This window comes from Melitaea cinxia, chromosome 13 (assembly GCF_905220565.1).
Source record: "Melitaea cinxia chromosome 13, ilMelCinx1.1, whole genome shotgun sequence".
NCBI classification, from domain to species: domain Eukaryota; kingdom Metazoa; phylum Arthropoda; class Insecta; order Lepidoptera; family Nymphalidae; genus Melitaea; species Melitaea cinxia.
Genome location: NC_059406.1, coordinates 11,512,171 through 11,534,289, shown reverse-complemented (window position 1 = coordinate 11,534,289; position 22,119 = coordinate 11,512,171). Strand labels below are relative to the sequence as shown.

General features: G+C 38.7%; 1 protein-coding gene across 1 annotated transcript in view; it reads right to left on the bottom strand.

Moving 5' to 3' along the window:
• LOC123659147 (protein unc-13 homolog A) overlaps positions 1-22,119 on the bottom strand; it is a 55,130-nt gene continuing 33,011 nt past the window's right edge. The window contains exons 11-27 of the mRNA XM_045594402.1: positions 14,836-15,014; positions 13,602-13,752; positions 13,042-13,200; positions 12,561-12,686; positions 12,143-12,310; positions 11,714-11,827; positions 10,900-11,067; positions 9,740-9,961; positions 9,199-9,365; positions 7,877-8,021; positions 3,934-4,065; positions 3,612-3,755; positions 2,543-2,762; positions 1,838-1,936; positions 1,488-1,650; positions 805-931; positions 1-365 (exon numbers count right to left, since the gene is read on the bottom strand). Coding sequence (XP_045450358.1) covers positions 192-365; positions 805-931; positions 1,488-1,650; positions 1,838-1,936; positions 2,543-2,762; positions 3,612-3,755; positions 3,934-4,065; positions 7,877-8,021; positions 9,199-9,365; positions 9,740-9,961; positions 10,900-11,067; positions 11,714-11,827; positions 12,143-12,310; positions 12,561-12,686; positions 13,042-13,200; positions 13,602-13,752; positions 14,836-15,014 — 2,658 coding nt within the window. The 3' untranslated portion in view covers positions 1-191. The remainder of the gene's footprint in view (positions 366-804; positions 932-1,487; positions 1,651-1,837; positions 1,937-2,542; positions 2,763-3,611; positions 3,756-3,933; positions 4,066-7,876; positions 8,022-9,198; positions 9,366-9,739; positions 9,962-10,899; positions 11,068-11,713; positions 11,828-12,142; positions 12,311-12,560; positions 12,687-13,041; positions 13,201-13,601; positions 13,753-14,835; positions 15,015-22,119) is intronic.

Genomic DNA, 22,119 nt, shown 5'->3' with positions numbered 1-22,119 from the left:
TTCAACTTGTCTCGTGAGTTATTAAACTTTGAACTATTTGATCATCGTTTTTTGTTTCAAAAATGTTATGGTCGCTCCATTAGCACTATGATTTAATATATCACAACCGGTTTTCCAGTCGTAATCCTCAATATGGACGATCCGAATGTGTGAACTGCTGAAATGTGGCACGCGGTGGCTCCTCGTGGTCTTCACGACGGTCCTTGGCTACCGGTAGGTGCTTCTGCTCGCATTTCTGATTTCAGTTTGACGAATTCTCGCGCGACTTCATCGCTGTGCCTCTGTGAGAGGATCCTAAGTATTGTCCAGCCGGTTTCATCCATCTTAACGCGAGTACCAAGAGGAAGCCAGCATGCACATGATCCCTAAAAATAAAAATAATAAAAATGTAAAACACATTAGATTTTTTATAAAGGACGTTTTGTCAATAGTTTCATCTGTTCCATTTTCGGGATCCATTCACCACAGAAATCTTGAAACAATTTTAGCAATATAAATATTTTACCCTTCTTCCCCATGCAGGATTGGCCTTTGCCTAACAGTAGGATGTTACAGGCTAAATCGATCAAATATTTTTAGAGTTAAATTAGCTGACCCCGCAAACGTTGTTTTGCTATATACTAACTTCCTCAATCCCCCCCCCCCGCTATAACTTAGGGGGATCAAAATTAGATGTCGTTCGATTCTCAGACCTACCCAATATGCACACAAAATTTCATGAGAATCAGCCAAGCCGTTTCGGAGGAGTTTAACTACAAACACCGCGACACGAGAACTTTATAAATGGTGTTGTGTGGCACGCACCTGTTCAGCGATGTCGGCGAGGCGCATGACCGCGACGCCCACGAGCCGGTCCTCTCGCGCGAAGCAGTAGTCGCGCACGCACACGTGCAGCTCGAACAGCTCCAGCTGTTCCGTCGCACTCACCATGCTGCAGTTGGCACACATTACTAGTTTTAGAAAATCTAATATCTATGGTACAATAATATTTTATCAATAATTGTTCAGCTTGTGGAGCAGTAGAGGATGCCTATCATATATTAATGGAATGTGTTAAGAACGAAACCAGAAGACGCCAAGAAAATGGTGCAATAATATTTTATCAATAATAAACTATTTTATAATAAACTATTTTATACGAATTTTAGAGAATGTAATAGTATTTTGACAAAACCAGAATCTATTTCGGCAAAGAAATTGTATAAATTGGTCGATGAAGTTCAATCAATCATGTAATTGTATTAACATAAATGTATAATAACAGAGCGACATAGTCGCAATAGCGGCAAAAAATCTTTTTTATCAAATTAGATAATTTTTGTTTGATTTTGATTAATTTTTGTTAGCTTTAAAAAGTTGTGCGACCACAATGGGTATATTTTGATATAAACCTTTCTTAGTACAGAAAATAAACAGACAGTATAAAAATTTTAACGTTAAAAATATAAAATAAATAACTTAGTCAAACAGGTACAAGTGAAACTTACAAGTGGAAGGTCTCATTGAATTTAGGACTCCAGTTGTTGCTCTTTGACTTGGTGGCGAATTTTCTCTTCTTGTCAGCTAAATGAGGTCCAATCAGGTTTACTTCGATGAACGCACGGAACATACCACTGGCTATTACCCACTTAAGATCATTGGCAGCAACCACTAAAAGAAAAACAATTAAAAAACAAATTAAAATTCAAACCTTATTGATTACTCTAACGCAAAAATAGTAACAATCATAATTTTCAAATACAAATTCTAATTTTTATTTTTTACAAATGTATTCGTATTGGATGTTGTTTTACGCAGTTTATATTGTTGCTTTTAAATTTTAACTTATACAACGTACCTTTCACTGTGATCTTGTGTTCACCCGTGCCAGGATGAGTGAACAGATCTACTTGGAGCGACACCTCTCCAACGCTACCTTCCTCGGCAACAGCTGCGTCTGCAAAAAAAAAAAAAACAATTATAATAATTATATTTTAGACTTCAATGCTTTTCAAGACTTAGGCTGTTATTCGATTCCTATTCGTTTAGCTAAATAGTTTAATACACTAAAATTTTAATTTCTATCAGGCAAAGAAGTTTTTTAAACTCTAGTTTTATGTGCCGTGTGGTGTCGGCCGAGTAGCATAGCACCACTCCCTTTCTTCCCGCGGGGGTCGTAAAAGGCGACCGAGGGATAAACCTGGTTCAAAATCGTCAGGGTCCTGGAGAAGGAAAACTTCATTTGAAACCCGGAATGGGGTCTCCGTCAAGCATTCGTGGCATAGCTCTAAATTGCGCAAGACTCCTGCAGCCGAACTGGCTCCACACGTATCGACTCGTCGTTCCTGTGGGCCTAGCCAGTGAGGTCGAGAGGGTGGCACGGAGCTTGGGCAACTCTGCGTGTTCCTGAAGAATGTCCTAGGCGACACAGTGTCTGTCTAACACTGTCTAAATCAATAGTCCGTCTATAAGGCCAATGATGAGTTTTATGGGATATTTCAATATGCCCTTTAGTTCCTGTAAGTAAGGTTCAAATTTGATTAAATTCGTCTCATTTTCTTACCTTGATTTTGCTGACTAGTAACAAAGGTTCTAATGAGCGTGTCAGTGGTCTGAGTGTACAGACTTAAAGCGTATCGTAGCGACTGTAGCTCGGGACTTTTTTCTAGGAACGACTTCTTGAGACCGTTGCCTCCGGCGTGGAAGTACAGCTTGATCGTGTCAAGAGCTGCGTCCAAAACTGCGCACTGCTTCGGCGTCAGACTCTTCTCTGCTGATAAGTGCTGTTTAAAACGATACATTATTTTATCAATATTTAGAGTGACTAAGCGATTAATTTATAGCAGCCTTAAAGTTGTATGAATTTATGTAATTATAACGTAAATTTCAAATTTGTTTATCAAGTTATAGTTTAGTGTATTAAATACTAGTGGCCGCCAAGTGGTTGAAATTCAACCATAATTAATTTAAATTAAAAGTTGTGTTTCAAATATGTATATGTATGTATTTTTTATGCATACTTTTTAAATAAGTATTAGCATTCTGCACTCCTTCTCTATATAAACTTTAAGTGTCCGAAATGTCATACTCCTTCGTCCGCGCAATTTTTGTAAAAAGGGGTATAAAATTTTTGCTTCACGTTTTAATATATAGATTATTATTTAATCCTTTTTACTTAATTATATTTAATTATCTAAAAAGTAAACATAGACTCGAAAAGGCGAAGTGAACGGATCGCGTGATTCGGTACTCAATCTATATTGTCTAAATTGTCTAGATATCTGCATGTTTCGTAATAAAATATTATAAGTCTTATAAGCAATTAGTATGTTTGAGCATAGCAGAGCCTTAACGATGATTTTTTGTGTTGGCCACTTGTTATATTTACAGTTTGTTACGTAAAAATTCTGTACTGCTACTAAAATACTTTCTTTATTTCAATTTATGTTATCCTGGGATCAACAGAGAACAAATTGTATTTATTTTTACTTTTTGAAAAATACATTAATTTCATTTTTGTTTATTTACATTACAAATGAATAATCATATTTCAATCTACCAAGGATAACGGTTAAGATAAATATTTATATCGAACAATGCTCGTTCGAAGAAATTTCAAACGGCTGACTCACCTCCTTCGAAATATCCATGACTCCGGAAAGAGCGTGTTTGACATCCTGTTTGCCGACCGTGCTCTTGAAGAGCTGCGTCATATCTTCGATCTTCGCGTTCGCTGCTAAATTCTTCGCATTGTTCGTGAGATTCTTCAGCATCATCTAAATAGAAGTATATGTGTTATTTTGATTTGATTTGTTTTATTTATAATCAGAACGAAAGGTTTTTAATAATAGTTTTAATATATTTACGATAAATTGGAGCACAAATTTGTTATTATATTATAGTTACTTCATAACTATTTTGTTCTATTGTAAATGTTAAGAGGTAGTCACTTACTGTTTTGTCGGTCATGGGAGGAAGCACCACGGTCTTTTCGAGTATCTTCATTACGATCTTCCACAGTTCCTTCAGAAGTCTCTTAAGAACAGTTTTCTCGCAAGACTCAGCGTACATCGTTAACGAGCCATCCTATAAAAATAATAATGTTATGTGTACAGTTTATAGTTCAGCGAAAAATTACATGTGAGGGAAGGTCAACACAGGAAATCAAACTTAATAAAAGTTAATATCTAAGATTTTTATTTTTGTGTTACCCACATTAGGAATTCTAAACATTTTGAATATCATATCAAAAATTAACACACGACGACGACACGATAAGTCGGAGACGCGGGTTCGAACCCCGCTGGAGCGGTCAATTTTTGATATGATATTCAAAATGTTTAATAAAAGTTAGTTTAATACTACAGGGCCCTACACCTCGGGATACCGAGGTCGCTCCGGGAAGTCGTCGGCAACACAAGGGGTCTGCTAGGCTTCCTCAAGGAGTTAGGCTGGCATGAATGAGGCCTCCAGCCTACCACGCAAAATAGGCGCACTGAGACGTCGAGTTGTGGAGAATAGCCCGTAGAAAATCAATCAGTCAATCAAATACTAAATTAGTTTGAGAAAATATGTGTATATTTTTTCGATGTAAGTATGTATATGTAGGCAGAAGTACCGATATTATAGTTTTAATACGGACTTCATAATATATGTAAAACAGCAATTTTGCAAGTAACCTAAATAATATAAAGTCATTGACATCGCTTAGTGCTTAGCTTAATTTTATTATACTTTACATTATATATATTTATTAATCCTTATTGTAATTAAAAAAGCGATTTAAATGTCTTAGTGATTTCTTTTCAAAATCCTTTACCGTTCAAGCAGCATGACTTTGGATTTTTTCTCTCTATCGATTAGACGCTCTCAGTCCTTATTTACTTTCTTGCTTGCGATCTGTATCTCATATATTCTGCCGGAAGCATCACGGCATGTGAAGTCTGATCTCTCATATCGTCACATTTTCGAACTGTATTCTCTACCCTAGCCGTATTTTAGCGAAGAAATTGGCTGTTACGTCTATTTTAGTTCTTCAGTGGAACTGCGATGCTTCTGGTGTTGTAGGCGTCTACAAGCTACGGTAATCGCTACCATCAGACGAGCCGTAACCTTGTTTGCCGACCCATTAGTATAACAAAACATTGACTGAGCAGCTGGAGCTCACCAGGATGTCCATGAGCGGGCGCAGCACCTCGTCCGCCTCGTGGTGCGCGGGCGGCTGCGGCGCGGCGAGCAGTAAGCTTGTTCGCGACCCATTAGTATAACAAAACATTGACTGAGCAGCTGGAGCTCACCAGGATGTCCATGAGCGGGCGCAGCACCTCGTCCGCCTCGTGGTGCGCGGGCGGCTGCGGCGCGGCGAGCAGTAAGCTTGTTCGCGACCCATTAGTATAACAAAACATTGACTGAGCAGCTGGAGCTCACCAGGATGTCCATGAGCGGGCGCAGCACCTCGTCCGCCTCGTGGTGCGCGGGCGGCTGCGGCGCGGCGAGCAGTAAGCTTGTTCGCGACCCATTAGTATAACAAAACATTGACTGAGCAGCTGGAGCTCACCAGGATGTCCATGAGCGGGCGCAGCACCTCGTCCGCCTCGTGGTGCGCGGGCGGCTGCGGCGCGGCGAGCAGTAAGCTTGTTCGCGACCCATTAGTATAACAAAACATTGACTGAGCAGCTGGAGCTCACCAGGATGTCCATGAGCGGGCGCAGCACCTCGTCCGCCTCGTGGTGCGCGGGCGGCTGCGGCGCGGCGAGCAGTAAGCTTGTTCGCGAGCCATTAGTATAACAAAACATTGACTGAGCAGCTGGAGCTCACCAGGATGTCCATGAGCGGGCGCAGCACCTCGTCCGCCTCGTGGTGCGCGGGCGGCTGCGGCGCGGCGAGCAGTAAGCTTGTTCGCGAGCCATTAGTATAACGAAACATTGACTGAGCAGCTGGAGCTCACCAGGATGTCCATGAGCGGGCGCAGCACCTCGTCCGCCTCGTGGTGCGCGGGCGGCTGCGGCGCGGCGAGCAGTAAGCTTGTTCGCGACCCATTAGTATAACAAAACATTGACTGAGCAGCTGGAGCTCACCAGGATGTCCATGAGCGGGCGCAGCACCTCGTCCGCCTCGTGGTGCGCGGGCGGCTGCGGCGCGGCGAGCAGTAAGCTTGTTCGCGACCCATTAGTATAACAAAACATTGACTGAGCAGCTGGAGCTCACCAGGATGTCCATGAGCGGGCGCAGCACCTCGTCCGCCTCGTGGTGCGCGGGCGGCTGCGGCGCGGCGAGCAGTAAGCTTGTTCGCGACCCATTAGTATAACAAAACATTGACTGAGCAGCTGGAGCTCACCAGGATGTCCATGAGCGGGCGCAGCACCTCGTCCGCCTCGTGGTGCGCGGGCGGCTGCGGCGCGGCGAGCAGTAAGCTTGTTCGCGACCCATTAGTATAACAAAACATTGACTGAGCAGCTGGAGCTCACCAGGATGTCCATGAGCGGGCGCAGCACCTCGTCCGCCTCGTGGTGCGCGGGCGGCTGCGGCGCGGCGAGCAGTAAGCTTGTTCGCGACCCATTAGTATAACAAAACATTGACTGAGCAGCTGGAGCTCACCAGGATGTCCATGAGCGGGCGCAGCACCTCGTCCGCCTCGTGGTGCGCGGGCGGCTGCGGCGCGGCGAGCAGTAAGCTTGTTCGCGACCCATTAGTATAACAAAACATTGACTGAGCAGCTGGAGCTCACCAGGATGTCCATGAGCGGGCGCAGCACCTCGTCCGCCTCGTGGTGCGCGGGCGGCTGCGGCGCGGCGAGCAGTAAGCTTGTTCGCGACCCATTAGTATAACAAAACATTGACTGAGCAGCTGGAGCTCACCAGGATGTCCATGAGCGGGCGCAGCACCTCGTCCGCCTCGTGGTGCGCGGGCGGCTGCGGCGCGGCGAGCAGTAAGCTTGTTCGCGACCCATTAGTATAACAAAACATTGACTGAGCAGCTGGAGCTCACCAGGATGTCCATGAGCGGGCGCAGCACCTCGTCCGCCTCGTGGTGCGCGGGCGGCTGCGGCGCGGCGAGCAGTAAGCTTGTTCGCGACCCATTAGTATAACAAAACATTGACTGAGCAGCTGGAGCTCACCAGGATGTCCATGAGCGGGCGCAGCACCTCGTCCGCCTCGTGGTGCGCGGGCGGCTGCGGCGCGGCGAGCAGTAAGCTTGTTCGCGACCCATTAGTATAACAAAACATTGACTGAGCAGCTGGAGCTCACCAGGATGTCCATGAGCGGGCGCAGCACCTCGTCCGCCTCGTGGTGCGCGGGCGGCTGCGGCGCGGCGAGCAGTAAGCTTGTTCGCGACCCATTAGTATAACAAAACATTGACTGAGCAGCTGGAGCTCACCAGGATGTCCATGAGCGGGCGCAGCACCTCGTCCGCCTCGTGGTGCGCGGGCGGCTGCGGCGCGGCGAGCAGTAAGCTTGTTCGCGACCCATTAGTATAACAAAACATTGACTGAGCAGCTGGAGCTCACCAGGATGTCCATGAGCGGGCGCAGCACCTCGTCCGCCTCGTGGTGCGCGGGCGGCTGCGGCGCGGCGAGCAGTAAGCTTGTTCGCGAGCCATTAGTATAACAAAACATTGACTGAGCAGCTGGAGCTCACCAGGATGTCCATGAGCGGGCGCAGCACCTCGTCCGCCTCGTGGTGCGCGGGCGGCTGCGGCGCGGCGAGCAGTAAGCTTGTTCGCGACCCATTAGTATAACAAAACATTGACTGAGCAGCTGGAGCTCACCAGGATGTCCATGAGCGGGCGCAGCACCTCGTCCGCCTCGTGGTGCGCGGGCGGCTGCGGCGCGGCGAGCAGTAAGCTTGTTCGCGAGCCATTAGTATAACAAAACATTGACTGAGCAGCTGGAGCTCACCAGGATGTCCATGAGCGGGCGCAGCACCTCGTCCGCCTCGTGGTGCGCGGGCGGCTGCGGCGCGCCCGGCAGCGCCGCGCCGCCGCACACCTTCTGCAGCAGCTCGCCCAGCTCCTTCACACTCGCGGTGATGCGGGTCTCCAGGCTGGGGCAAGTTTTTTTTAATTGACGTTATTAAAGAAAAAGACTGATGTTAGTTATGCAGAAAGACTCGTCCCCTTTCACCTTAGAAAAGCTCCTGCCCAGACTTATGTATGTAAAGTTTAATGAAAACTTCTTATTAAGTCTTTTATTACATTTATTCTATCAAAAGATTTTTTAATAACAAGATCGTTAAATGAAAGAAATATTGTATGCAAATTTAGAGATTACATTTTACTTAGGTAGGGTACAGCAGGAAGCAGAAAGATTCATCCCCTTTCTCCTTAGAAAAACTCCTGCCCAGGCTTATGTATGTAAAGTTTAATGAAATCTTCTTATTAAGTCTTTTGTTACATTTATTTTTATGTTTAATGAAAGAAATATTGTATGCAAATTTAGAGATTACATTTTACTGAGGTAGGAAATATCCTGGTCAAAATCTGGAGCACCCCGACTAGAAAAGTACCTCCGTCTTACAGAAGATCACAGCTAAATAACGCTATTCTTAAGCAGTGTTGCGTTCCTGTGAAGGGTAAGGTAGCCAGAGATCGTTGGGGGTAGGGTCGACGACGCGTTTGCGATACTATGGTTATTGCAGACGTCTATAAGCTACGTCAACTGCTTACCACCAGGTAAGTCGTTTTTGTTTATCGGCATAATTGTAATAATTGTGTTTGCTAGCAAACTAATAAAACCTACTTCAATTACATCGACAAAAAATACAACGTAAGTAGACGAAAAAATTAAACGCACTAATCGTCATTACGATTTCCTAGGGCTCCCCTCGATTTATCTGGGATTCCATCACCAGGTCTTGGTTTCCTTATCATGGTACCTCACTTGGGATATCTCCTTTTCAACAAAGAAAGAATTATAAAAATCGGTTCATAACCGACGTTATCCCCGAACATACATAAAAAATATACATACAGTCGAATTGAGTAACCTCCTTTTAACCGACTTTAAAAAAGTTTCGTTTGTAAGTAAACACAATTATTTGAAGATAATTAATAAAAAAATACGCGATAATTTTGCATGCTCTATCATTATTATTTTATTGCAGAGGAGAAATTATGTTTTAAAAAACTTGTATTGTAAATCAAGTTATGTAATACAAGATAGACAAGGCATTATCTTTTCAATTTGATTATGATTGAACGAGCAACTTTTAACTTATATACCTGATAGCAAACATCGAAGCTAGTTCATCCAAAGTGCTATTGAGACTCGCTTGCAAATCGTTGAGGATGTCAGCCGCGTCTCGTTCTAGCTTCGAACCGCCCATGGCTTCAAACATCTTTTCTAACTGCACTCGTAATTGTTGAATGTTGTTCATAAGGATACAAGCCTGCAAGAAAAAAAATGTATATAAACGAAATCCTATTATTTAATTAACATTTTATTTTAATTTATTGACCACCAGTATAAGTACCAGTAGCTACACTGCACAAAATAATACTTACATAAGTACACACATACTCTACATACATAATACATACATACTCGTATGTACTAAAGTATTATTGTGGTTTAATTACTTAAAAAATTAATTACAATACGCGGCATTTTCAGGTCGCTCAAATATTTATTATCAGCTTGAGAGAAACAAATACATAACGACGAAATATTATATTTATGAATAACGAGGACAAATGATACCGAAGTAACCAAAAAGGATTTATTACATTAACTTCGATTAATTTTCTATATTTTCTAACATACCACTCTTTCTTCCTTCAAATGCTCAGGAAATTCCTTTTTCACGATGTCGGCATACGCCACGAGTACTTTCACGATGGTCTTGGCAAATCTCTTCATATATCTCTTCCATATCTCCGGGTCTGGACACTCGAGTTTTGATACCACGTCGAAGCATTGAGTGAGTTGCGTGAAGACGTCCACGACTGAGTTACTGAAGAGCGCATGTTCACTAGATTTTTGGAACTGTAAAGGATGTTTAAAAATATTAGTTATAAAACCCTCAGATTAGAATATCAAATTTACTTTGGTAATAGCAATATGTGTTTTATTTAGAATTGGTATATTAATGTTTTTTTTTTATTTCAGAATAAATACTGAGGGGCTGTTCCGCCGGTTAGGAATTAAGTTTATCCTACACATTAGTTACAAATAGACTTTTGCAGCAGCAGACAGAATAGGTTATGAGAACTATATTTCTCAATTAAGACACACTTTTAGATTCTGAAATGCGAAAAGAAATATGCCATAAATATAGTATAATTCAATGATGAAAAAGAATAATGTATCAAAAACTTTTATCTGTTGGATACCCTCATCTATACTAATCAATACCGTTAACGGCAATTATACAAACAGACCTTAATAAAATTAATACTACGACAATAATTATGTACGTGTTGTAGCGTTGGTTGACAACCGCTCTGGTGTAATGGTGCCGTATGGCGTGTCGGTGGCGCCTAAACACCGACAGTCTCGGGTTCGATTCCCGCTCGGAGTTGATATTTGTGTTTATAAAATATTTATTTTCAGTCTGGTTGTTAATCCTTGGGCACGTTAAGGTGTCGGTCCCGGTTTTTATCATATAGACCTAATAGCGATTGTTACTCATAGTAGGGAATATATCCGCCAACCCGCATTGGAGTAACGTGGTAGATTAATCTCTGATCCTTAAACTACATTGGGAAAGACGCCTATGCCCAGCAGTGGGATATTACAGGCTGAAGCGGAAACGTTATGTACCATTTGTTTTTATATTTTGCAGCTAGTCATCTTTTACTTTGACTTATATTACAAAGAACTAAATTAAATCTACTTTGTTTTTAAAGTTATTAAAAGTATAAATAAAGGAATTAGTTGCCGAAGACTTTTTTCAAATAAATCTAGCATATAATAACTCTAACCCCATCTCTTTTATCTCTGTTGAATGCTCCGTTCAGGTACTCTAAGGAAACATCATCGTTTTCATTGAGCCACTGCATCACGAAGGGTTCGAACCACGCTGGATATTCCGGAACTGCACCGCAGTATGGAGGAACATCTTTCACGTAATTCGTATGCAGCCATTTCACCTAAAATGTATATTATATCCATGTAATATTTTTTACAAACCCAGGTTTATATATTTTATAATTATATGAAAACTTTTAATTTTTCTATTTCTCAAAACAAGACCAGTTGGCTCCAAATTAAATGAACTATTATTACGTAAATACTCTTCGTACTCCCGGATAAGTAAAATGTAATTATTTTTCACTTCCATTAATGGAATACATCTTTTATTCTTAATCCATGTTTTGTTTAAAATAATAAAGAGAAATGGTAAAATTTAATCTTTGGTACACTTAGCAAGTAATGGAGTTATTTTAGGATAAACTGAAAGGTCATTAAAATTGAAAGAACTGTTGCGTTGATGATTTTTAAAAGCTTTTGTTTAACTCATAATATTTTTAAGTATATTATTCGGTTCAGGACTATATAAATCATAAAGATGTGTGGATCCAGTAGCGATGTATTTCATGTCACATATGACTAAATTTATACTAAAAAGTGTAACTTTTTGTCGATTATTCTGTCCAGAATTTACATTCAATAATTAATTAAAACAAATTAAATTTTAATTTGTAATAAGACGATTCAAAAGTGCTTTTAAATTTAAAGCCCACTTCAAATTATTTTATATTTCAATTTTTTGAAGTAAGTTTGTTTTAAACGTACCTTGAAATGAAGATTCATATAAGCGGAAGACTTGCAGAGACGATGCTGCTCGTGTTCCTCTAGAGCGTATTTCATATCCACTGCAAACAGAGACCACATCGTTGCCGCTGAAAGCTGTGAAAACAATTAAAAATTCTTACCCTTTTGGCAGTTTCGTTTAAAACACCAATCAGCTTTATTTAAGCGTCGAATTTTTGTGTTGTGTGTAGTCTTCTGTAGCGAGTTCGATATGTGCTATCCCGACTTTTCCAATGTTATGGATGTTTGCATATTATTGAAGATAGAATGATCGATTTTTTAAAAGATAACATCTTTCAATAAATCAAATAAGACAACCCTTTTGATATTCTTACAAAGTTCCAGTAACATTCAACTATTTATTTTTGTTTTATGTAGTAAATTTAATACAGGTTGCATATGTTTTGTTACCTGTCCAATATTTAACTCCTGCGGAAACTGATTAAGGACGGGAGCGTAGCTGTTTCTATCTTCTTCTATCACAGATACTATGAGTGCTATCAGTTTGTGCCAGAAATCGACAGAATCCAACTGCGGTCCGTGGTCTGATGGATCACGTTTGGCTTCGTTTGGATCGACCTGAAATATTATTAATATTAAAGTAAACATACGTATATATTAAAATAGCTCATGTCTTACAAGTGACAGATATAGATTGGCTATTACAACATATGGTAGTAGGATACCCTCATAATACATACATAATTGTAATACATATAACAAAATGTAGTAAAATCGTTTTTAGATTCATTAAAAAATTTACTGGTTGATTGTTGTTGCTTTAAATTTATAAATTTCAATTGTTTTTCTATTATTAAAAAATTGTAACCTGAAATTCCCTGTTATAAAGCTCGTAACAATTTTCAAATAGGAATTGATATGTTGATCTAAGGCAGGCTTTTACGCAGTCCTTAACTACAGTACTTGCTCTGGGTGGACTACTGAGTTCTTGAACCTGGAACAACAAATAATACATAAAAAAAAGAAATTAAAATCATAGTACTTATAATCTGTCGTAAGTTCGATCCCCACACTTGTCCAATTTTTGTATTGACCATATTAGATATGGTTTGCCATGGTCTGATCATTTATGCTTCAGCGTAGCGTGTGATTAGGACCTTCGACTAAGGTTTAAGGTCCCATTGCGGTTTATTGTTGTATAATGTGTATGCTGTTTGTTTATTATATAACTATCAAAATGTAACATTTAAAATCACAAGATGATTATCATACATAGAACTCCATTAACAGTCACCTAACTTCAAATTTTTAGTCCTTGTGGATTCTACTGTATAAAAAATTCGTCTTACCTTCATTCTAAAGAACGTTATGCTTGTTAGTAAATCGACAGTTGACTTCAGATCCATAAGTTTCTCAGCGCTCGACGCAGGGAAATTGTTGCGATACATCGATAGATCAATCCGAAGAGAATTGTGTAACTGGTCAAGAAGTTTAACGAATTTTTCTTTCTGCAAAAAATATCGAAAATGATTAAAAACTCAAACCGAAAATAATTACAATTAAAACGCCGAAGTAGGTAAGCAATGATTATTTAACAATGGAAAAAAGTTAATAAATGATTTTATTGATAGTAAACATGAGAAGGAATTAGATATCTCATCAACCAAAGTTTATGTAGATTAAAAAAAATAAAATAAAGATAACGTTGTCTTATTATTCACTTAACTAGATAATTAAAACTTAATATAATTATGTTTTTATTGTTATATCCTCAAATTTATAGAATGGCTACAAAGACTTATGGCGTTGTAGAATAAAAAAAAAATTAGAAACAATCTATACTGAGTTCATTTTAATCTAGAAAAGTCAAGTAAAAATTATATTAATATTATTTGGAAGGATTACTTACTCCGAAATTAGAAGCTGCAAATCTGTCGGAGGCCGATACCGCTGAGGAGGCGGTAGTGTGCGCGTAGTAAGCGTTGATGTTGGCTAATAAGGTGGACATGACTGCTGGTACACCCGCGCAAAGATATTTTGTTGAAAGGCAGTGGAAATGACTGAAACAAATGATATTATTTTAAATTTATCATTATTTTATATGATTGCATATGATATAACAATGTATGATAATCCGGTCAAATTAAAATACGGACAGTAAAAATATGAAAGGATGATAAAAAATAAAAAATATAATAAAATAAAAATACATAAAAATTGTGATCAAATAACATAAGCTCCAACAGAACCAAATTTTGCTAGCGACTCTGGGTACACTAGTAGAAAAGTGCGAAAGTCCCCATCGATCCCCCATATGTACGAAAAAGTTATTCTAAGGTCAAAATTTTCGATTTTATGGATTTTTCTCGAAAACGGTAAAGTTTATCAAAAACATAATCCAGACAAAAAATTGTAGATCATAATATCATCATAGATTATAGACCATCTACATAAATAATTATTTGAAATTGAATTTAATTTAAAATGTCTATTTTGACCGGTCTATGAATGATGTTCTAAAAGATTGACTTCGTTTAGGCACTACGCGTTGTATCTTTTTTAACCAATAATAAATATAAAAATCTGCCAATAATGAATATAAATATATGAATACTATAGATATAGAAGGAAAAAACAACAGCCAATAAAATACAAATAACGTTTACATTTAAAATGTCTGATTTATTCTTACTTTGTTATGTCAGTCATTGACAAAAACAAAATACAAAGTGTACAAAAGAGTCGAGGCGCTTATATAATTGCAGGAAATGCAACAGGCGATCTTATCGCTAGCACAGACTTAGATAAAGGAGCAATTGGCACAAATAACGAACCTGAATTGTTATATATAAAAGTGATTTCTTATATAGTTTTACAACTAGATTATTTTTACACTTTAAGCTAACCCGTACCTGTATTGTCATATAAAAACTAATTCTGCCCCTTTTTATACAATAAAGAAATTAGTATTTCAGGTTGTTGTTGTTGTGTTGTTGTGTTGTTTGTATTGTCTTAGGCATTGACAATAAAATAATCGCTATTTGGGTCTTCTCAATACCAGGTTCTATTTATGACTCGATAAGGCTTCTTTGATTACCGTAAGATTTAGTTTATTTCTTAATTAAATTAATAAAAACTCTTACGTCATAGCTTGATAAATAGCTTCTATTCCATATCTCATTGCAAATTCGTCGACTATCTCTTCAGGTATATCATTGAAATAGATCTTCCAAGCGTCATCTCCTCTCGCAGCTGGTAAAGTGACAGCGCCTCCATTTTCTTCACAGAGGTAGTGGAATAGGTTTTCGTGAAGGCACGTGTACTGTGAACAAAAATATTTAGTGAATTATTTTATAAAAAGATACTGTTGATGTCTTATTTTAGGAAGTTATTTTGTGAACCTGTAAAAGCTTAACATATTTGATATGTTTAATTTAACTGTCAGTTTATGGTCCAAATTCACCTAAAACATATAATTTTTCCTTATACAAATACAATAGTCGAATAATATTAAAGCAAAAGGAAATTCAGTCCTATAGGTCAATAAGTATTTAACCTAACTTGCGTATATCACAAATGATGAAAATAGTTAAAATAAGATTGACTTTATAACATTATTTATAAATATCACTTCATCATCACTTCAGCCTATCGCAGTCCATTGCTGGACATAAGCCTTTACAAGTTTGCACCCAACATTATGGCGCGAACTCATATGTTTTGCCCATAATCACTACGCTGGGCAGCCACCCGGCTGGTGACCGTAGGGCTGCCTTTGTCGCATCGGAGACGATGCTGCTCGTCTTTGGCCTGTGTATGTCAAAACCAACAGTTGGATGGCTATTCCGCCATCGGTCGGCTTTATAAGTTCAAAGGTAGTGGAACTTAGTTATCCCTTAGTCGCCTCATACGACACCCACGGGAAGAGAGGGGGTGGCTATATTCTTTACTGCCGTAACCACACAGCTTTTAAACATACTACTCACATAATATATAATTTATCAACAATGAAAAATCGTGCCAATAACTTCGTTGAAAACGTTCCTTTTAAACGTATGATTAAATTAGCCGGCTATTATGGATAAAATTTTCGATGAATTGAAAATGAAATTTTTCGCTTTAAATTCAATTATTCCCTTGCAGCAAAATTAATTTATTACACAAAAGCGTGGGAGTATCTCTGCGCTTTTGATACCATATTTTGTGATAAAACATTATCAACAGTCAAACTCAACTGATATTTTTCTTCGGCATTTGTGGAATAAATTTGAATGATAAGCGTTTTATTTGAAAATATGCTTTTTGAAATATTTTCGAACATTATCTCGTTTATTTCTTTAGTTTTTATTTTTATTTTAGTATTTAATTTATACGCTAAGTAATCATAAACAATAACTTAGGGTAATAACTATTAGCAAAAGTTTCTGTACTTTGTAGGATAGGTAAACTTTAATTACGGCCTAAGATCGAAGTTTAAGGAAACACTAATATTAAAAAATGTAATTTCTTTTACCTATTTATAAATATTGTAACAAATGATTTTTTTTTTTTTTTAATATTTATAATTCTTTCTGACAGACTGATTCAGAACTTCACTTGTTCTTTAACGTTAAGATTGAAAAGTTTGGTAAAAACAATATAAATTTTATCGCTACCAAGATTGTTTTATATTCCAAGAACGATTTTGAAGAATCGCACGGAATATAAATATTTTTACTGTATAACTAAGAATAAAGAAACACCATTTTTAAGAATAAAACCACTAAAGAATAATAATAAATTTAAAAGACCAAGACCAGATAAATTTACCTTTGTGTACAGAAATGTATTATGTTGTAAGATACCGGAGGTATAAAATATTATAATGAATTATAAAGCAAAATTTTAACGTAGTTTTTTTTTTATATTGATTGATAATTTCAACATAATTATTGTTATATTATGTACAATATCTTCGAGCTCTTTTATGCTTTGTATGGGACATTTTTAAAGAAAAATTCCTAGCCTTATTGATATTACTTCAACGCATTTGTTACATTAGGTACATTCGTTCTTAATTAGACTTAACTCGCGTCAGTCCACGTGTTTACGATTAGATTAACGACGATGCGGCAAACTGATGATGTTGCAAGAATTCCGTTATTTTGTTTTGGTGATTGTCGTTTCATTATTGAATAAAAAAATGTTTGTCATCGTGCAAATAGGTCACATTTACGATTTAGGCTAGCGTTGGTGCTGGTTTAATGGAAATTTAAAATGGTTTTTTTTTTCAAAAGAATTAATACCATAGATTTATTTATGCAAGGATATTTGGAAAACACTAAAAATCGACACGATTCTTTGCTATACTATATAAAGTCTAGGTAGGTCTGACATGTACTTTTCGAGTAATCTTTGATTACGCGCATTTACTTGACTATTTTTTCGCCTACCTACGTTATTACATAGTGTTACGGACACAAAGAAACTAGCGCCATCTAACGGCAACCATTGAAACCCCACAAAGACAGCGATAGCATGAAACTCTCTACTCAATACTAGATGGCGTTAGAGGAACTACTGTGGAACTATATAGAAGTATAGTCTCGAAAACCGGGTACATGCGCGAACTTTCCAGAATGGTCTGGGCCTCGTGTCGGCCGATATAAATAGCTGCAGGTAGGCGAACGAGTTCAGTTCAGTTTGAGCGATCTTCGAGGCGACTTCAAGAGTGAAAACTAGTGATCAAGAGTGATACCAGCGAAACCTACGACATTGGCTACGACTGAGGACATCGTGAGTACTTAGTGTTTGAACTTAGTGCTTAGTGTTTGAACCTAGTGCTTTGTGTTGGACCTAGTGCTAGTGAATAAAGTCTTGAAAAGAGTCAGCAGGTCTTTCTCTCCAAATCCTTCGAACCCTGACACGTAACAACTGGTGTCGGAAGTGAGATTTGGAGATGCCATTGACTCCGAGAGAAGACTCCAAGGACTTCAAGGACGTCAGGACAAGGGCACAACGCGCTGCGGAGGCCACACCCACTGGGGACCAAGCTCCGCCCACTGACCTCACCTATCATACCCCGCCCACTGACCACGCCCACCAGGCCCCGCCCACTCGGGCTCAAGCCCCGCCCACTCGGACTCAGGCCCCGCCCACTCAGCGTCAGGCCCCGCCCACTCGGACCCAGGCCCCGCCTACTCAGGCTCAGGCCCCGCCTACTTTGTCTCAAGCCCCGCCTACGTTGTCTCAAGCCCCGCCCACCGGACCCGCCCACCTTACTATGCCTACCAGTGACACCGTAACTTCTGCAGACCTTCAAGTGGCTCTTCAATTAGGAAATTTAATTAAATTAATGGAGCTGCAAAGGGCTGAAATTCGTAGTACTTTGCAAGAATCACAAGAGCAAACAAGTTTCAAATTGCAAGAATTACGAGAGCAAACAAGTTTCAAATTACAAGAATTACAAGAGCAAACAAGTTTCAAATTGCAAGAATCACAAGAACAACAAAAAGAGCTCCAAGAAAAAACGCTTTGGGCTATAAAAGATGTTAGTGATGCGGTGACTAAGCTTCGAAAAGATGTCGACGTAGTGGAAGAACGAGTTACCGGGTTAGGATTGGATGTTGAAAATGTGAAAACCGGCCTCACTGAACTACAGAAGAAAGTAGTGCGCCTTGAAACCACGGGAGTCGCGATGTCTAGTGGAAGTACCGGAGTGGCGCAAGGACCAAGAGTGAAAGTGCCTCCATACGATGGCACTACTCCGTAGAACGCTTATCGTCAACAATTCCAGACTGTTGCTACTGCTAACGGATGGACGGAAGAGCAATGCCTGACTGCTCTCACTGTTGCGCTCAGAGGGCAAGCTTTGTCGGTTCTGGAAGCACTGCCACATACAGGAAACGGGTTCCAAGACTTGATGGAGGCACTGGAATCCCGATACGGGGAGCGACACCTGGAGCATGTGTTCCGTGCCCAACTGCGTGACAGAGTCCAACGCTCAGGACAAGGACTACAACAATGGGCGTTGGAAATTGAAAAACTCGTCAGGAAGGCACACCCAGGAGCCGACACCAAGATGGTAGACACGAATATTGTTCAAGCATTTGTCGACGGAATCAAAGAGCTGGAGGTCAGAGCTGCAGTGAGGCTTCGACACCATACCTCGTTAAAGGAAGCATTGGCGCATGCTTTGGAGGTAGAGGCTGTTCGCCATGACATACGGCAGACCCATAAGATCCGCGAGGTCTCTGAGGAAGTTAAGGAGGTCAAGGCTCCTACGAAGAAAAGCTATAGAGTTATGTGCTACAAGTGCGGCGAAAGGGGTCATATTCAGCTCAACTGCCCGCAGAAGGAGACCCAGATAGCAAGGATGAAAAGGATCGAGGAACAAATAGAGGAGCTGAAGAAACAAGGGGCTTCGTCCCTTGAACGGGAGCAGGGAAACGAATAAAAGCCAGGACTAAGGGGCGAGTGCTGGCTGACGCGGAGGAAGCCCCAATAACTGTTATCTCCCAGGCATGCAGCGGGAATAGTCTTGCGATTCAGGGGACTATTAACGGGACGGATTGCAAAATGACTCTAGACACAGGAGCCTCTAGAACAATAGTGAACCCAAAGCTGGTAAAAGCCGCAAGGGGACACAAGAGGAGAATTAACTGTCGGCTTCTTACGGCCTCCGGTCAGCCAATACCCGTCCTGGGAGAAATGTTGTTGTTATGTTATTTATTGTCGATGTAATTGCAGTCGGTTTATTCGTTTGCAGCCACAATTATTCAGCAGTCTCCTTGATTTGTCAGACTTGGTATATGGATTATTTTGCATAAGTAAGTTATTTAAAGTTAAGAAAGATAAAAAGAATAGATTTCTTCATACATATCAAAGTCTAAATAATAATAAAGGCAGTCCATAATTATTGGAACCCGAACACACAAATAAATGAACATCTCCATAAAGTTTGTTATGAATAAGGCTGAATAATACTTGTACAGTGTATGTGTACAGCAAGGAAGAGAAAAATTCGTAACCTCAATAGTTGAGCGGTCTTAAGAAGCATAAGTGACTCCTGACTCCTGACACTATTGTTGTCTCTTCTTTGCGTGAGCTTAGCTTTTCGTTTACAAGCGTGAAATCAAAAGAAAACTGCTAGTTTTTTGTATAAAATATGTGCGCGTCAACAGCAACTATTGTGTAGCGGTGCAAGAATTCGTTTAATCGCCTAATGCTATCCAGTTCAAGTTCTATTGGGAACATAACTATGTGTAAACAAATATTTATTTTAAATCAGTATAGCTTTGTGAGTCATAATGAAATCAAGATAAAGCTAAATTCATAAAAAATAAATTTAAAAAATGCTTTTGAACTAAGTTGTAGTTTTTAAAAATATATAGCTAAATAATTCAATAATAAAATTACTTTATTTAATGTTTTTGTGGACGAGTGAGTGACTTGATTAATTAATTCGAAAATAATAACATCTATTTTTTTTTTATAAATACTTCATAAATAAACGGAATTAAAACCTTAACATCCTTTATATTTTTACGTTTACGTAAGATAACCTTGCCCATAAATGCATGAGGATTGGGACTTAATCCACTTGAGAGCCTTCACTTAACTCAAGAAAAAATATTTGTACCAAGTAGGAATCGAACCCATGACCATTGATGTTAAAGGAACTATCAACATTATTATACCAGAAAGACGTCTTAACAAATATTGAAGCAATAAGCACAGTTCACAGTTCTTGTTTCCAGTCACCATAGGAACCTTATCAGACCGCTCCATAACCAAACTTTAGACAAACATTTACTTTAACACTATAATTTACCTTAATTTAGTTGCTTTGACAATTATAATGGATATTCGATCGTTCCAGTGGTGCTGAGTAATGAAATAACATTAATTTAACGTTATTCATTACACGGTTAGTAAGATTATTGATTCCTGTGAAACCATTTCTGATTTTCTTTCAATGTTATAGATACTCGAATTGCATATTGGATTAAACACATGAATTTTATCCGATAGTTTGTGATATAATACAATGTTCTCTAAGGAATAGGATGTATATTTACGCAATGTGCTATGCAAAATAATTAAAAAACGGAATAAGTAAGATTTACTTTTGTGCGATTTTGAATTTTGATATTAAAATATTAAAATAGTATTTCATTAGTCGTTATTTTATTATACAAAATGTTATAAGGCTTATGCTGTAACTATCTTTTTGTACTAAGAAATAAAAATAAGTAAAATTTTAAACTTTTAAACTTGTGATTATGTATATTTTGGCGATAATTATACAATATTTATACTTTATTAGGAGTTTAATTTTTGTTATTTATATTTATATTGCTGTGTGGTTACGGCATTAAAGAATATAGCCACCCCCTCTCTTCCCGTGGGTGTCGTAAGAGGCGACTAAGACTTGAAACTTAAAAAGCCGACTGATGGCGGGATAACCATCCAACTACTGGCTTTGAAATACACAAGCCGAAGATGGGCAGCAGCGTCTACGGTGCGACAAAGCCAGCCCTGCGGTCACAAACCCGCCTGCCCAGCGTGGTGACTATGGGTAACGCCATTTTTGGCTCAACTTGTGGAGGCCTATGTCCAGTAGTGGACTGCGATAGGCTGATGTGATGGTATTTATATAAGCTTTGTATTAATTTGATAAAAGTTATTTTTTAGATGAAACTGTCCTTTACCATGCCGTGGCAAAAGGTAAACAAAAAAAAAAAAAAACGCTGCAAACAAAACAATTTTGTACACTCTACATAAGTGAATGTCTTACAAGTTTTCCTAAATTAAATAAATGAATTAATAAAAAATAAATAAAAGAAATGTCATAATGTAAATTAAAATTAAATGTAAATTAAATAAAAGAAATGTCAATTTATTAAGTCAGGTTATAGATAAGCTAAAACCCTATCAGAACTTATGAGGAAGACGTTGTAGCCATAAACAATAGCGCGATTATCACCGAGCAGATCGTCTACTTAATATGATTTTAAAAAATGTCTTTCCAAATTCACTCAATTTTGAATTACCAGAAGTAGCTTCTGTTCGCTTCGTTTCGCAATATTCATTCATTTTTACATTTAATCCACTGTTTGTTACCAATAAGTAAAATATTAATATATTTTATCAAAATTAACACCACAGAACCAGTGTTGCAATAGTGACAGGCAGACAGAGATAGACTTTAACTTTATCTCAATTACAAAGTTTACTTAGCCAAGATAATAAATAATATAAGTTCAAAACATGTGAATGTTAAAGATATCTCAACTTGCAAATAAAACTGGGGCAAAAGTTCACAAACACCAATTTGCGTGAAGATCGTATCTAGGTAAAAATAAAGTTTTTCAGACTCGCAATTTAATTTATCCAACTGAAAGCAAATAGTCTTATTGAGTAAATAAAAGTTATAATATTTTATA